We start from the raw sequence: 14,697 nt of genomic DNA, 5'->3' as shown, positions 1-14,697 counted from the left end.
CTCATTCTCAAGGATCACCTCTTTGTCATGATCAAGAGTTTCTAGCACAATGGTGTTGTGACTTTTCATCTCTTCAAGATCTTTCATGAGCTTCTCATTTTCACTCTTGAGCTTGACATACTCATCATAGTCATTGCACTCAACCACTTGCTTGCCCTTGCTACTAGATCCATGCTCAATGCTTTCATCAATTAAATCATCACATGAGGTAGCTATATCACTCTTAACAACATGGTTAGTAGCATCATGCGGCTCATTTGGTAAGAATTCTTGTGCAATAATAAGGGTATCATAATTGATCTTTAGAGTTGCATATTCATCTTTTAGCTTATTGTGACTAGTGATAAGCTCATTGTGCACCCACTCAAGTTTATCATTTTTATCTTTAAGCTCTTTCTTAGAAGATTTGAGCTCCTTGAGTTTGGATGATATAGAATCATATGTTTCCTTGAGCTCATCATTAGCCTTTTCTAATGTATCACACTTAGCTAAGAGTGAATCATTTTTAGCATCAAGTTTTTCATTTGTAGCTCTACTCTTTCTAATGATCTTAGTATATTTTCTTAGTATTTTGACAAGATCATCATAAGTAGGTGAGTCATCATCATCGCTATCACTATCATCATCACTAGCATGTTCATCATCACTACTATCATCACTCTTAGTTACCTTGCATTCACCTTTGGCCATAAGGCATAGGTGTGTAGAGGATGATGGCGATGGTGGTGGTGAAGATGCAAGATCAATAGCAATGGCGGCCACTTTTTCATCGTCACTATCATCATCGGATGATCCACTTGATGAATCAATGTCCATGAGCCAATCACCGACAATGTAGGCCTTACCACTCTTCTTCTTCTTGTAGAACTCCCTCTTTTTGCCATCTCTCTTCTTGTATGGCTTGTTCTTCTTCTTTTCATCTTCATCACTTGAATCATCTTTCTTGCCCTTGTTCTTGAACTTGTCTTTCTTGGGCTTTGTGCATTGATGAGCTAGATGACCAAGCTCGCCACAATTGTAGCAATCCATCTCGGAGATTGGCTTTCTTCTTGAGCTAGTGAAGAACTTCTTCTTCTTGCCATCAAACTTGATGCCACTCTTGTTTAGCCTTTTTAGCATCTTGGTGGTCTTCTTCACCATGAGGGCAAGGCTTTCTTCATCATCTTCATCACTTGAGCTCTCATACTCAAGTCTTGTTTTGCCCTTGTCTTGGCTAGCTTTGAATGCTAAGTCCTTCTCTTTCTTCTTTGTAGAGGATGAGTCATCTTGTGGTGTGATGTGCATGTACATCTCATGAGCATTGATCTTTCCCAAGATGTGTGTCGGTGTAGCAGCGGAAAGATCACCTTGATGTAGCACGGTCACAATGTGCCCATATTTGTCAATGGGGAGGACACTCAAGATTTTTCTCACAATGTCGGATGGTGACATTTGAGTGAGTCCAAGCCCATTGACTTCCTCTACAAGAACATTTAATCGAGAATACATCTCATTAGCACTTTCTTTGGGAAACATCTCAAAAGAATTTAGCTTTTTAATCACAAGATGATAGCGTTCCTCACACTCACTCTTGGTTCCCTCATGGAGTGCACAAACGTCCGACCATAGTGCATGGGCGTCTTTGTGGTTCCTTACACGATTAAACACATCTTTGCAAAGGCCTCTAAAGATGGTGTTGCGAGCCTTTGCATTCCATTTTTCATAATTCACTTCATCGCCTTGAAGTTGTGTGGCATTCCTAGGTGCTGGGAACCCTTGAGAGGCGGCTTTAAGAATTCCAACATCTAGAGCTTCTAAGTAAGCCTCCATGCGGATTTTCCAATATGGAAAATCATCTCCCTCAAAGATAGGAGGAGGTCCATCCCCGTGAGACATCTTGCTCTAAGCGATTAAGCTTAAAACCATGAGCATGAGGCTCTGATACCAATTGAAAGGATCAAGATGCCCAAGAGGGGGGGGTGAATTGGGCTAATTCTAAATTCTCTTGCAATAATCAAATCCTACGGATAGCCCAATTAACCCCTTGTGCCTAGAAAAGTGTTTATATCAAACTAATGCACAACAACCTCACAACCTATGTTCCAAACTTACTCTAGCAAGCAATTCTATGGATGTAAAGCAAGTATTGAATTGCTCAAAGTAAATACTCAAAGTAAGTGCTCAAAGTAAGTAGAGAGAGAAAGGAACGCGGCGATGTTTTGCCGAGGTATCAGAGAGTCGCCACTCCCCACTAGTCCTCGTTGGAGCACCCGCGCAAGGGTGTAGCTCCCCCTTGATCCGCGCAAGGATCAAGTGCTCTCTACGGGTTGATTCTTCGACACTCCGTCGCGGCGAATCACCCAAAGCCGCTCACAACTTGAGTTGGGTCACCCACAAGCTCCGCCGGGTGAACACCAAACTCCCGATCACCACCAAGCCGTCTAGGTGATGGCGATCACCAAGAGTAACAAGCACGAACTCTCACTTGACCACGCGAAGCCTAATGAGAAGATGGATGCACACTTTGCTACTCTTGATTTGCTAGTGAGGCTACTCTCTTGGATTCTCAAATCACAAATACCTCACTAGGACCTTGCTCTTCTTGGCACTCACAAATGTGTTTCTCGGCTATTGGAATGAGCAAAAGATACTCCACTCACGAGTGGAGCTTCTATTTATAAGCCAGCCTGAAAAACGAACTGTTATGAGCTTCTGCGGGACGACCGGACGCTCCGATCGCTATGACCGGACGTTCCGGTCAGTTCAACCCGCGAACAGTTTTCAAGTGATGACCGGACGCTGTCAGGGTCCGGTCAGTACCGACCGGACGCGTCCGGTCGCTCTTGGATGCTTACTGTAAACGACCGGACACTGGATACTCAGGGTCCGGTCACACTGACCGGACGCGTCCGGTCACTCTTTCCCAAGTCTGGACCCTTACTAGAGTCGACCGGACGCTGGCCCTCAGCGTCCGGTCACATGACCTCCCAGCGTCCGGTCACACCAGACTTGATCCCCTTGGTCAAATGAACTGACCGGACCCTACGGCCAGCGTCCGGTCGCACCGGAGCCAGCGTCCGGTCAGTGTTTGACCCTCCATTCACTTCCAACTTCCGAACATATGTGAATGAAGTTTGCTCCAAAAGATCTTAGGCATTCATAGGAGCTACCTAGAGCTAGTTTTAACAAGTGTGCACCACACCTAACTCACTAGACTTAACTAGGTCAAGCTACCCGTTCATACCCCCCTTCATAGTACGGCCAAAGGAAAAACAAAGTCCTAAACTACTATAAGTGTCTCTCCAACTCCAATTGACACTTAGAACTAGTTATCCTTAACCTTGTCGTCCATCCTTTGAAAACCGAAACGATTTCCATCGAAGGGGCATGACAACCTCGATTGCCCAATCGATCTCCATTACCATGACCTAACTTAATTGCCTCTGCAAAACACACATTAGTCATAGTAATCTTGTATTGACATTAATCACCGAAATCCAACTAGGGGCCTAGATGCTTTCAAGGCCAACTTTGGCTTATTAACTGTTCAATATTATTAATTCTACTGCTTTGTTCAGGCTATGGATTAGAGATGAATACGAGGGGTTCCATGGTGCATTAGCTACCAATTTGAAGGATGCACTAATTATATTCATTTTGCCTTTCAAGCAGGAGTGCCACATAGAAGGAGCATAGCTATGTCATTTGGTTATGTAAGTCTGTATAGATCAGTACCTTTAGTATGCTCTATGTACCACCTGTGTTAGGACATCAGTTGAGAAAAGATGTTATGGTAGCATCCATTGTTATTATAAAAAGTACTCTTGTTTGTGAACATGATTTATAGATGTAATGATTATATATATGTATGTTTTGTGTCCATGTATTAAGGGCCCAGCTAAATTACTAACTATTGTGAAACCAAATTAAATTATGTCACCATCGCTATACGTATGATGTGGCAGGGATCAAAAGCATATCACCGCTGAATCCTTTAGTAACCCGACACCGACTAAACGATCATCAAAGGCGAATTGTGGTGCAAGGTGACGGTGACCATGACTTTTGTACTAGTGGATCAAACGTTGAAGCGATGGTGGTGTTAACCTCTACATAGACATCTCAGCCATCGAACCGACAGTGAACCTGCACCACTGATAGTCAGGTCAAAGTACAAGGCGGTGGTGCTGGTGACCACTACATAGGCGGTTGATATGCCCACACAATGGTTTTGATAGCCTCGACATAGGTGGATCATTTGCCAATGAGGCGGTGTTAGTGTACATCCACAGCCGGGTCATGCTCCAATACGACTGAAGTAAGGACCTAATCATGGATGGATCATAAGCCAATCGACGGTGTTAGTGTACGCCACAGTCGGTCCCAAATGGCGACGGTGAAGGCTACGACTATCATTGTCGACAGCTTACTGTCGAGACCAAAATTGGACTACAATGTGGGTTACGACACGCTGTGAAAGGTGCGAGTGTAGTAGTGGCAGGGGGCTGAGCATTAGGTCATTTTGACCTGTGCATCTAGTCACCTCGAGTAGGGCTCTGTGATGAGTCCAATGGCTCTATTTCATGGGGGCTTCTATTTAAGCCCCATGGCTGGCTCTAGCTCACTCACTTGGCCATTTTCATTGACATAGCAACCTAGTGAGCTAAACCAAAGCCCTCCCACTCATCTCCATAATTGATTCATCATCTTTGTGAGATTAGGAGTGAATCTAAGTGCATTGCTTGAGTGATTGCATCTTAAGGCACTTGGTGATTGTGTTTCGCTGTGGATTTCGCTTGTTTCTCTTGGTGGTTGCCACCACCTAGATGGCTTGGTATAGCAAGGATCATCGAGCGGAGGAAGGTGCTTGTCTCTGGCTCCGATCATGGTGATTGTGAGGGATTCTTGACCTTTCCCCGACGGAGAGCCATAAGGTACTCTAATGGATTGCTCGTGGCTTGTGGATCCTCATCTTGTGTTGGTTGTGCAGCACCCAATTACGGGTTAGGTGTGTGATGCCTATTAGCGCGTGAACCTCCAAGTAAGTGAATCGCCACAATAGAGACTGGCTTACCGGCAAGCAAGTGAACCTCGAAGGAAAAATCTTGTGTCATCATTGTCTCCTTGGTATTCATTGATATTCTTGATTGATCTCTTGCCACGGCGGTATATCCTCACTACTCTACCTTGCATTTACTTTCTTAGTGTAGCTAAGCTCTTTAGTGTAGTTAGTTTTGAGAGCTAGCTTTCTTGCTTGTGTAGTTTGGTTAGTGAGGCTCTTTAGTTAGTCTTTGAGAGCTCACTAACTTAGTGGCAGTGACCTAGCCTTTGTGTGCTTAGAGACTATAGCAACTAGAATTATGGTATGTGGCTTGCATTTTCAGTATGCTAGCGCAAAACTTGCTTCGCCTCATATTTGTCTAACCACTTGGCTTAGTGTTGTTGTAGATTTTTAATAGGCTATTCACCCCCCCCTCTAGCCATTAGGACCTTTCAATGTCTCAAGTGTTTCATCTGTTTTCTTTTGTATGTTGCAAGTGTTGCATCGGGATGTTTCAAATATAGATCGGAATGTTGCACATGTTGCAATGGTGTTTCAACTATATGTCTCAAATGTTTCATCTATTTTAGATGTATGTTGCAAATGTTTCATCTGGATGTTGCAAAAGTAGATTTGATGTTGGAATGATGTTGTAGTTGGACCCACCTACCACAGCCACCTGCTTGCAGCTACTAGGCCTATGTGCATGCTGTGGGAGTGGAGGGGCATGAGCGGTAGACGCGAGAAATGAGAGCGAGCGCAGATCGAGACGTAGCCCCACGTGGGCATGCACATGCACTAGAAACGGAGCAGCGTGGGTCCCCACGTGAAGCAGGCGTAGACATCCATGCGAGCGTGTGGGCGGGCATAGCTAACGCGAGTGTTCGGACGCTAGCGCTCAGATCAGGCGTCCAGCGCTAGCAGTCCCCTAAATTATAAGATACTCTAGGTGAATTAACTCATCAAGTCCAATCACATGTTTAACTATCGCAAGTTTGTACCACAAGGCTCATATGGTAACTACAAAGTCTTTACATAGTTAAAGGATGGTTTACGTACATCATTTGCATTATCCCATAATTTATCCTAAAATTCCTATATAGAATGCATATATTTGATTAGTAGGTCACCACTGAAGCACCGTAACAAAGTTGTATACATATATCCATCCTTTTAGCATTCGATCACATACAGTTCCATATTTAATCTTGAGAATTTGTGTGTGTTTTTTTAAACAAAGGCAGGAGCTCTGCCGCTCAATTAAGACAAAAGCATTTATGTACAAGAGGGCTAGCCAACGGGATGTCAAAAAGGGCACCCGATAGGCTAACCAACCCACATGGCATAGCTGAGCACTAACACGGCACACTACCATGGGTTGTCATTGCCGAGCATGGCTAAAGACGCCAGCAGCTTCGACTTCTCATGGCAGTCCACACACAAGCCACCCACCAACGAGCCCGAAGCAAGCGGCCACAACCGGTCATCGTTGCCAAGCTCAAGCACCCCGCAAAGAGCATCTCCGACTTCCAATCATGGCCACACGCCTCACCTCCAGCACTTGCCGACCCTTAGCAGGCCCTAGCCTACGATGAAGGTGGGGGCTTACCGCGTGTCATCATTGTCGAGCCACATCCCTGACGCAGTAGCTTCAGCTTCTCATAGCAAGACCTGCCTCCATGAGTCATCGAGGCGCCAAGAAGCGAAGAACAATCACCGAGGAGACATCGAGGCCACGACGAAATCCAAACGTGATGCCTTCAGGAAGGTAGCGACGCCGATGGCGCCACCGTTGCACGTCCAAAGTGGACCGGGCTTTCACCCTTGGATGATAGTGCTAGAGGGGATACACGACGCCCCCAACGGAGAAAGCGGCGCCCACAGGTGTCACCGGCGCTAGGCTTTTGCCCAAGGAGTCCTCTAGCATGAACGTCAGGCCAAGAAGCAAGGCCCCTTGCCATCCATCATTGCCTTTGTCGTTGTCCGGCCGCTCCACAGTAACCCCTTTAGAGGGGCCTCGAAGCGCCGGCTGCACGCAGCTACTACACAGCTGTGTCGGTTGTCACCCCCTCCGGCTAGGCAACGTGGAGCCGAACCTAACTCCGCTGCTCGCAAAACACTGCCGCACGACCAATGCCTCAGCCGGCCGCTGTCGCCAGCTCTTGGCATGTGCTGCTGATGCTGCAACCCGACGTCAGCCACCACCAGACATATACCCCACCCCTGTGGGCACCGCCCCTTGCCTAGTGGCGTTAGAACCGGCAGTAGAGCACCGGTGTCGACACCCTTTGTTGTCGCCTCCGCCTTGGCCAGCCACCGCCCTCGCTAGCCCTCCGAGAGAGTGCCAAGTCAAGGAGCTGGAGCTTCAAATCTGGCCGCGTGGACACTAGATCTAGCCGCCCAGGACTCGATCCAGCGATCCAGGCCAATGCCGCCGTCACCGCCAAGTCTAGAGGAAGGGACGGGAGAGGGAGAAGGGGATCCGCCACCGTCCCCACACGCATAGTTGGCCAAGCAGCCTAAGCCCGTCGGCCCAGCCCAAGGCCCATTTTTTTGGCCCAGCACGAAGGCTAGCGGGCCCGGGGTGGCCTGGCTCGGAGGAGCAGGCCGTGCCTAGGCCTTACCCCAGGCACGTGGGTCGGCACGGCATGGCCTGCTACAGAGCAGCCGGCCCGCTAGTGGCCCAGCCTACTGCCTCTCGGCCTCCCCACGCCCCCTCGCGCCCCGCCCCACATATATAAGCAGCTCGCCCAGTCGCCTCGCCCATCTCCGCTCCGCTCTATGCCCTCGCGACCTCCCTCTCCGCTCCGCTCGGCCACGCTGCCCACGCACCGTGCCCCTCCTCCCTTAGTCCCTCCTCGTGACCTCCCTCTCCCACTCCCTCCTCCATCTCTCCAGACAGTGGTGGCAGGCGGCGCCGTCCTCCCCCACCCTCTCCCTCAGATCTGGCGAGCAGCCAGCGACGGTGGCACCCTCTTCCTCAGATCTGGCGAGCCAGCGACGGTGGCACCGTGGCGCCCTCCCCCACCCTCTCCCTCAGATCCGGTGAGCCCAAGGTGGCCCAGGTGGTGGCATCTGCTGTGGGAGCGACCGGGAGCAACAGTCGCGCCCTCCCCCACCCTCTCCTAGATCCAGCCCCGTCCTCCTGGATCCGGTCTTCTCCGCGCGCGGCGGCGGCTTCGCGAGTGGCTGCGCGACCCCGAGCGTCGGCGTCTTCGCGTGGATCCAGCGGGGGCCGAAGGGGCCTCTCTGGTGGCGCGCCACGGCCTCGCTCCTTGGTGATGGATCCGATCCAGGAGCGCGGCGTGGGGATGGGGCCTCCTCCCCTGGTCAGATCCGACGGCGGCGTGGTACGGGGACGCCGGATCCGCGCGGGGATGCAGCGGCGGCGGTGGAGCTGCGCGGAGCAGTCGAGCTCGCCGGTGGGCTTTGGGATTTTTTTGTTTTTTAATTCATTAATCGTGGGCTGGCACAGCCCGTGATTCTAGTCATGCTTCGTGGGCCGGGCCGGCATGGAAATCGGCCCATAGGGCCGTGCCTGGGCCAAAGACCAGGCCCGTGGCCCTGTGAGGCACGGCCCCGGAGGCACGGCGTGCCGTGCCGGCCCGTTGGCTATCAGGCCGTGCTGGCACGGGCCCGTGCTGGGCCGGGCCTGGCCAGCCTGTTGGCCATATATACCCAAGCGCTAGCCGGACACTAGCCGACGCCGCCAACAGCCGTGTCGGATGCCCCCGCCAGGCTCCACGCAGCCCGTGTGCGAGGAGAACCGCCGGCTCGCTGTTACCTGTGCCACCAAATCGCGAGGAGAGAAGGAGCCCCGCCACCGACTGCGTGGCAGGAGGAGGGAAGGGAAGGGGCGGCTGCTAGGGTTTAGGAGGGCGTGGCCGCCCGTGTCACCTGCGCGGGGGAGCCACGCGGGGCGAGAGATTTACATCCGATACAGTGATTGTGCTTGTTCTTCTCGGTGTTTGCCCAGAATTTGTGTTGTGTGCAGTGGCATTTATGACTATCCCTTTCCACCATTTCATCACTCCAGCAAGGCAGCAACAAAGTACGGAGAAACACTCTCTAAACTTTGCTATATATACTGTATAATGTGTGTTTAGGCATTATAATGCTATAGTCGTCAGTTGCCCGCAGTGGTGCAATGCAATAGCGGCTAGCAAGCTAGCAACAGAAGCAAAGCACGTAGCTAGCTGGCTCCTGGCTTCCATGGCGTGGAAGATGTTGCCTGCGGCTAGCGAGCTCTTTCCAGCGCTCGTCCGGGCCGGCAAAGCCACTCCTCCCCGGCCACCGCCACCAGCTGCACGCAACAGCCCATCGTCCACCGTCCACAGGCACGCCCCTCCTCCCGCGGCACGGCTCTCCGGCGGCGCGGGGACAACAACAACGACGCTGGTAGTCGACGTCGACGGCGCCCTGCTCCTGTCGCGCTCGCTCTTCCCCTACTTCATGCTGGTCGCCCTCGAGGCCGGCGGCTTCCTCCGCGCCCTCGTCCTGCTGCTCCTCTACCCCGCCATCCGCTGCTGCTGCTTCTGCCGCCGCCTCGGCGGCGGCGACCTGGCCGTGCGCGCCATGGCCGCGGTCGCCTTCTGCGGCCTGCGCGCGCGGACGTTCCGCGCCGGCCGCGCCGTCCTGCCGCGGTGGCTCCTGGAGGACGTGGCGGACGAGGCGCTCGACGCCGCGCGGCGGGCCGGCGACGACCCGGCAAGGGTGGTGTGGGCGAGCGCCATGCCGCGGGTCATGGTGGAGCCCTTCCTCAGGGAGTACCTGCAGGTGCCGGCCGCCGCAGCCGTCGCGGCGAGGGAGATGAAGACGGCGTGGGGGTTCTACACCGGCCTCATGGAAGGAGACGAAGACTGCGAGGCGGTGCGGATGGTGACGAGGAAGAGGACGACGACCAAGACGGCGGCGTCGGCACGGGAAGGCGACGACGTGGACGTCGTTGGGTTCTCTGCTGGAGGCTCCGTGGAGTTCCTCTCCAGTCCTCTCGCGTCCATTTGCAAGGTCCTAGCTTCCTTTGATTAACTGCTCTTGAATTGATTGATCCCAATTCCCATGCACGACAGCGATGTATCCTTCTTGGCTCCTTGCTGACTACCACCGATCATGTCTCTCCATCTCTGCAGGAGGTGTACGTAGTGAGCCCGGAGGAGCAGAGCAAGTGGCGGCGCCTGGCGCGGCGCGACTACCCTACCCCGCTCGTCTTCCACGACGGCCGGCTCGCGTTCCTGCCGACGCCGCTCAACACGGTGGCCATGTTCACGTGGCTGCCCCTGGGAGCGGCGCTCTCCATCCTCCGCCTCGCCATCTCGCTCGCGATGCCGTACAGGGTCGCCACGGCGCTCCATGCCGCCACGGGCCAGTCGTGGCGCCTCCGCGGCTCGCTCCCCCTTCCACCGCGGAACGGCAGCAGCGGCGGTCAGCTGTACGCGTGCAACCACCGCACGCTGATCGACCCGGTGTACGTGTCCATCGCGCTGGACCGCCCCGTGCGCGCCGTGTCCTACAGCCTGAGCCGCTTGTCGGACCTGCTGTCCCCGATCGGCGCCACCGTGCGCCTGGCCCGGGACCGCGCCCGCGACGGCGCCGCCATGGCGCGCCTGCTGGCGCGCGGCGACAGCGTGGTGGTGTGCCCCGAGGGCACCACCTGCCGGGAGCCCTACCTGCTCCGCTTCAGCCCGCTCTTCGCCGAGCTCGGCGGGGACGCCGGCGTCGTGCCCGTCGCGCTGGCGGCCGAGACCGCCATGTTCTACGGCACCACGGCCAGCGGATGGAAGGCCGTCGACCCCTTCTACTACCTGTCCAACCCCAGGATGTGCTACACGGTGCAGTTCCTCGACAGGGTGGACACGGCGGACGTGAGCGGCGACGGGAAGAAGGCCGCCAGCGCCGACGTGGCCAACTGCGTGCAGCGGCTCATCGCGGAGGCGCTCGGCTACGAGCGCACCATGCTCACCAGAAAGGATAAGTACCTCATGCTCGTCGGCAACGATGGCGCCGTCGCAGCGCCGCCAATAAGAAGTAAGCTAGCGCGCGTGCCGACATGCATTCGTTTGTTCGTGGCTTCGTGCTCATTGGCTGCACATATGAGTATATGACCATATCCGATATCGATTGAAGCTGTTTGTTTTGATTTATTAATTTTCGTTCCGGCCTCCCACCTTTTGCGAGTAGTACATCAGACCCAAAATAAGTGCACATTTCGTACTTTGACGAGTCAAACAAATCTCAAGTATGACCGTAGGAAATAGTATTAGTATTTGTATATCTGAATAGGATTAGTATAAAAATATATGATGTGATTAATCTAATAATAACTATTTGATATTATAAATCTTAGTATTTTTTATACCAATTTGGTCAAATTTAAATTTGTTTGACTCCTTAAAACGTGAGATGTGCACTTATTTGGGGACGGATGGAGTATATATGTACGATGTACTAGTAGAATGTAGTGGTTCATGTGTATAGGAAAATGTACTGTACTTAAGGAAAGAGTATTATGTCACATTCACCATTATATGAGTATACATATACATATACATATAAGAAGATGAGTTTGTTTGTACTTCAACGTATAATATTAAAGTTTTCGTTATGGGTTGCTAAGCACCGTGCGATATAGTCAGCCTCATGCAAGGGCTATAAGTTAGGTTAACGACAAAAGATCCCATATATACTCGATGTTTACTTAAATTTCTCTCTTTTATTAGTTTGTTTATTATTCAGGGCAAAACATCCATGTAATCTAGACAAGCTAAACTAATAGCCGTCTAAACCTGATGATAAACTTGATTAAACAGACACGGCCGGGCCATCTTGTACTAGAATTTAAACGCCGCTGTACTTTTGGTGAACAGTGGTTTCAACATGTACCACTAGCCACACGAAAAGTCTCAACTCTGCAATTGTTTGGTACTAGAAGAGAAAGAGATTCATATGTACCCTTTAGACTCCAAAAGAGTAATTTGTGTTTTACCAGCCAGAGTCAGGTACCAATTATATTGTTGCAGTGACCTCATCTCTGAAGGCAGTCTGGTTTAGTTCCAAATTTGGGTTGCTTTGTCAGGTTGGTCACCCAAGGGTATGCTCGCCCGACAAGTTAACTTTGTCACCTTCGTTACGTTCGAGTGAGAAAAAAAATGGCTCAACAACATGGGCACGACATCTAAATGAAACTGAAACACTTCTATTTCTGTAATTCTGTTGAATGTTGTGCTGTGGCATTCAGAAAACAAGACGGAAACGGTAGGATGGTTACATTTACACGACCATCCTTTTCTGGGTAATAGTAATTCCAGGCAGTCACATGCAGTAAGCAGGAACGTCAGCGTCAACGAAAAATGTCTTTGTTTCTTAACCTCTAGTTCTTGTGCGTCTCCCAAACTCGCGAGAATTCCGGTCCGGTGGCATTCAGTTACTGTAGCTCAACCATGTTATCCCTACACATCACACATTTCAGTTTTCAGATATATAAGCATTCAAGTTTCACTAGCATGGCTGCAGATTCTGGAATAATGGTAGCATGGGCACTAATAAATGAGTTCGATGAGATATTCTTTTCTTGTTCGCTTGTCTTATGAGGCGTACTTTTTCAGCGAAAGAACAGTGGTTTTCTCTCACAGCGAATCAGTGAACAGTACTTTTCATCTTGTCTTTTCAGCGAAGCGACGTTTGCCATTCAAGGGTTTAGCGGCAAATGATGAGTCTGGCATTTCTATAGCTCATAAAGCATTATTACCACTTCTGCATTGGACTGACGGACCGTTTGAAGAACTTGCAAGAAAAAACGATCAGATGAGACCAGAACTGCTACAGGAATGGGTGCAATTAAAGTGCCAAGAAGCCAAGGTTTTGGACCAGGAAGAATAATAGAATATGATCATGTAGCCAGTATGTATTTGTACTGCATTTTTTGCACTCATGCTTTGCTAGCTGTTTGTACTATATATGTAATAGCAGCAGCTAGGGGGATCTAGTTTGGGTCTTCTTAAAATAGATTGTACTATGTAGGAAAAGCGATGTATTAACATACAACCAGAAAAATGAGTACACAAAGGATGGTGTTTTAGGCGTCAGTTTGGTCTACAATTATACAACTTTAGTCGTTTTTTTTCTTTTTTATTTTATGACTAGTAGTAATAAAATTACCATTTTATTAAAATACTTTTCATGAAAAAAAGCAATGATATTTTGCATGTGTTACCTATCCAAAACAATTCCTCTAAAATCAACAATCAAAGCTAAATAGGTTACAGTATTTTGACTGCATGCTTTCTAAAACATCACATGCCTGTAAACGAGCAAGCACATTGTGCAGTTTCTGGTGTCCACTAAAAAACAAATTTAAATCAATGCCGAAGATCATTCCTGGTGGGAACAATAAATTCCCTGGACTTTAGAATTTGGTAGAAGACAATAACGACAACACTGGTGCTATTGGGCTGATAGCAACCGTCCACAGAAATTTGTGCTGCGTACTAATAATCTCTCAAACTAGAAATCTAGAATCGATAGGAAGAAATAGATCACATTAATAAGGCGGCATCATCTAGTGTGTAGCCACAAGTTTTATCTAAGTTCCTAAGTTCCTCAATCCTGATCACAACATCTGGCAAGCTGAAAACCTGGACGAAGTCAAATGGAAGCCCAGACCAGCAGCAGCAACATATTGACCAGGTTCAGAAGCATCTTAACCGCATAAAGCGTGTGAGATCATGTAGTGCTTGTGAGGCCAGTCAGTCAGACTGCAGCGCAGCAGGGAGCTGAGGGCAAAAACTCCTACTTAGCCCTCGTCTGATTTTGAGAGCTCAAACTCATAAAAAAAAACTTTCCAACTGAGCCCCTATTCAAACCCCGATGGATGAGTAACTATCATTTCTCTCTCCTAAACTCCCAGATATAGGAGTCCCTCATCCTCTCCCCTATTCTTCCTTTCTCTCTTCTCATAAAGCTGACAAATGGATCAATAAACAAGACCCATGTCAATACAGTGTAAAGTAGGAAAAATTTAGGAGATCTATTAGAGTGCGGTAAGGAGCAGAGGATAAAATATGGATGATGAACTCTCACGTAAAGGAATAGGAGGGCAAAATTTGAGAGTTTGGTTGGAGTTGCCCTGAAGAAGCTCTTGTTGACGGCGAGAGGGCAGGTTGCCCAGACCAACGAAGATCGCGTTCTGAGTTCAGTGCTGGGCGGCCTGTCGGCGGCAGTCGACGCCGCTCGTCGGCCAATTGAGCGGCGGCGCATGTCACAGACCTGGTAGATCAGGTAGTTATTGGGTCAGCTTTTTGGTCAGATTCAAACTTGTTCGACACGGTGGTCAACTCTCATCATCGTGCTCATGCAGTAGCATCAACACAAATTACAGGCTGGCCAAATAAAGGTCAAATCAGACAGTTAGCAGTTGAGACCGACGGATCAGCTCGGTCTGCAATCTCTTGATGTTAGGGTAAAATGCTGCTTATAGTCAGTTCAGACTGAAAAAGGCGCAGATTTTTTTTTTTAAGTAAAGGCGCAGCTTGTCTCCATCTGTGTCGAGACAATTACTACTGTACAGCTATAAACATTGACCAGCAACGTAATATCATCCATCAACTAGAGCAATGTGAATCTGTTAGCCAGGCTTCCTTTAAAGCCCTGATGATGTGAGATCTATTAGTGCTCAACTTTGT

General features: G+C 50.0%; 1 protein-coding gene across 1 annotated transcript; it reads left to right on the top strand.

Annotated features, from left to right (window-relative positions):
- Positions 1-9,186: 9,186 nt before the first annotated feature.
- Positions 9,187-11,601, top strand: LOC136509280 (probable glycerol-3-phosphate acyltransferase 3). The gene is made up of 2 exons (XM_066504091.1): positions 9,187-10,027; positions 10,150-11,601. The coding sequence occupies exons 1-2, from the start codon at positions 9,233-9,235 to the stop codon at positions 11,119-11,121; spliced, it is 1,767 nt and encodes a 588-aa protein (XP_066360188.1). The 5' UTR covers positions 9,187-9,232; the 3' UTR covers positions 11,122-11,601.
- The last annotated feature ends 3,096 nt before the right edge of the window (positions 11,602-14,697 follow it).

Source organism: Miscanthus floridulus, chromosome 15, assembly GCF_019320115.1.
Source record: "Miscanthus floridulus cultivar M001 chromosome 15, ASM1932011v1, whole genome shotgun sequence".
NCBI classification, from domain to species: Eukaryota; Viridiplantae; Streptophyta; class Magnoliopsida; order Poales; family Poaceae; genus Miscanthus; species Miscanthus floridulus.
This window is presented reverse-complemented; position numbering and strand designations above follow the sequence as displayed.

What these genes read in the sequence shown, in the direction of transcription:
- LOC136509280 (XM_066504091.1), top strand. Translation starts at nt 9,233, where the DNA reads ATGGCGTGGAAGATGTTGCCTGCGGCTAGCGAGCTCTTTCCAGCGCTC. An exon ending in CTCTCGCGTCCATTTGCAAG is followed by an intron (nt 10,028 to 10,149) that starts GTCCTAGCTTCC and finishes CCATCTCTGCAG; the next exon opens with GAGGTGTACGTAGTGAGCCC.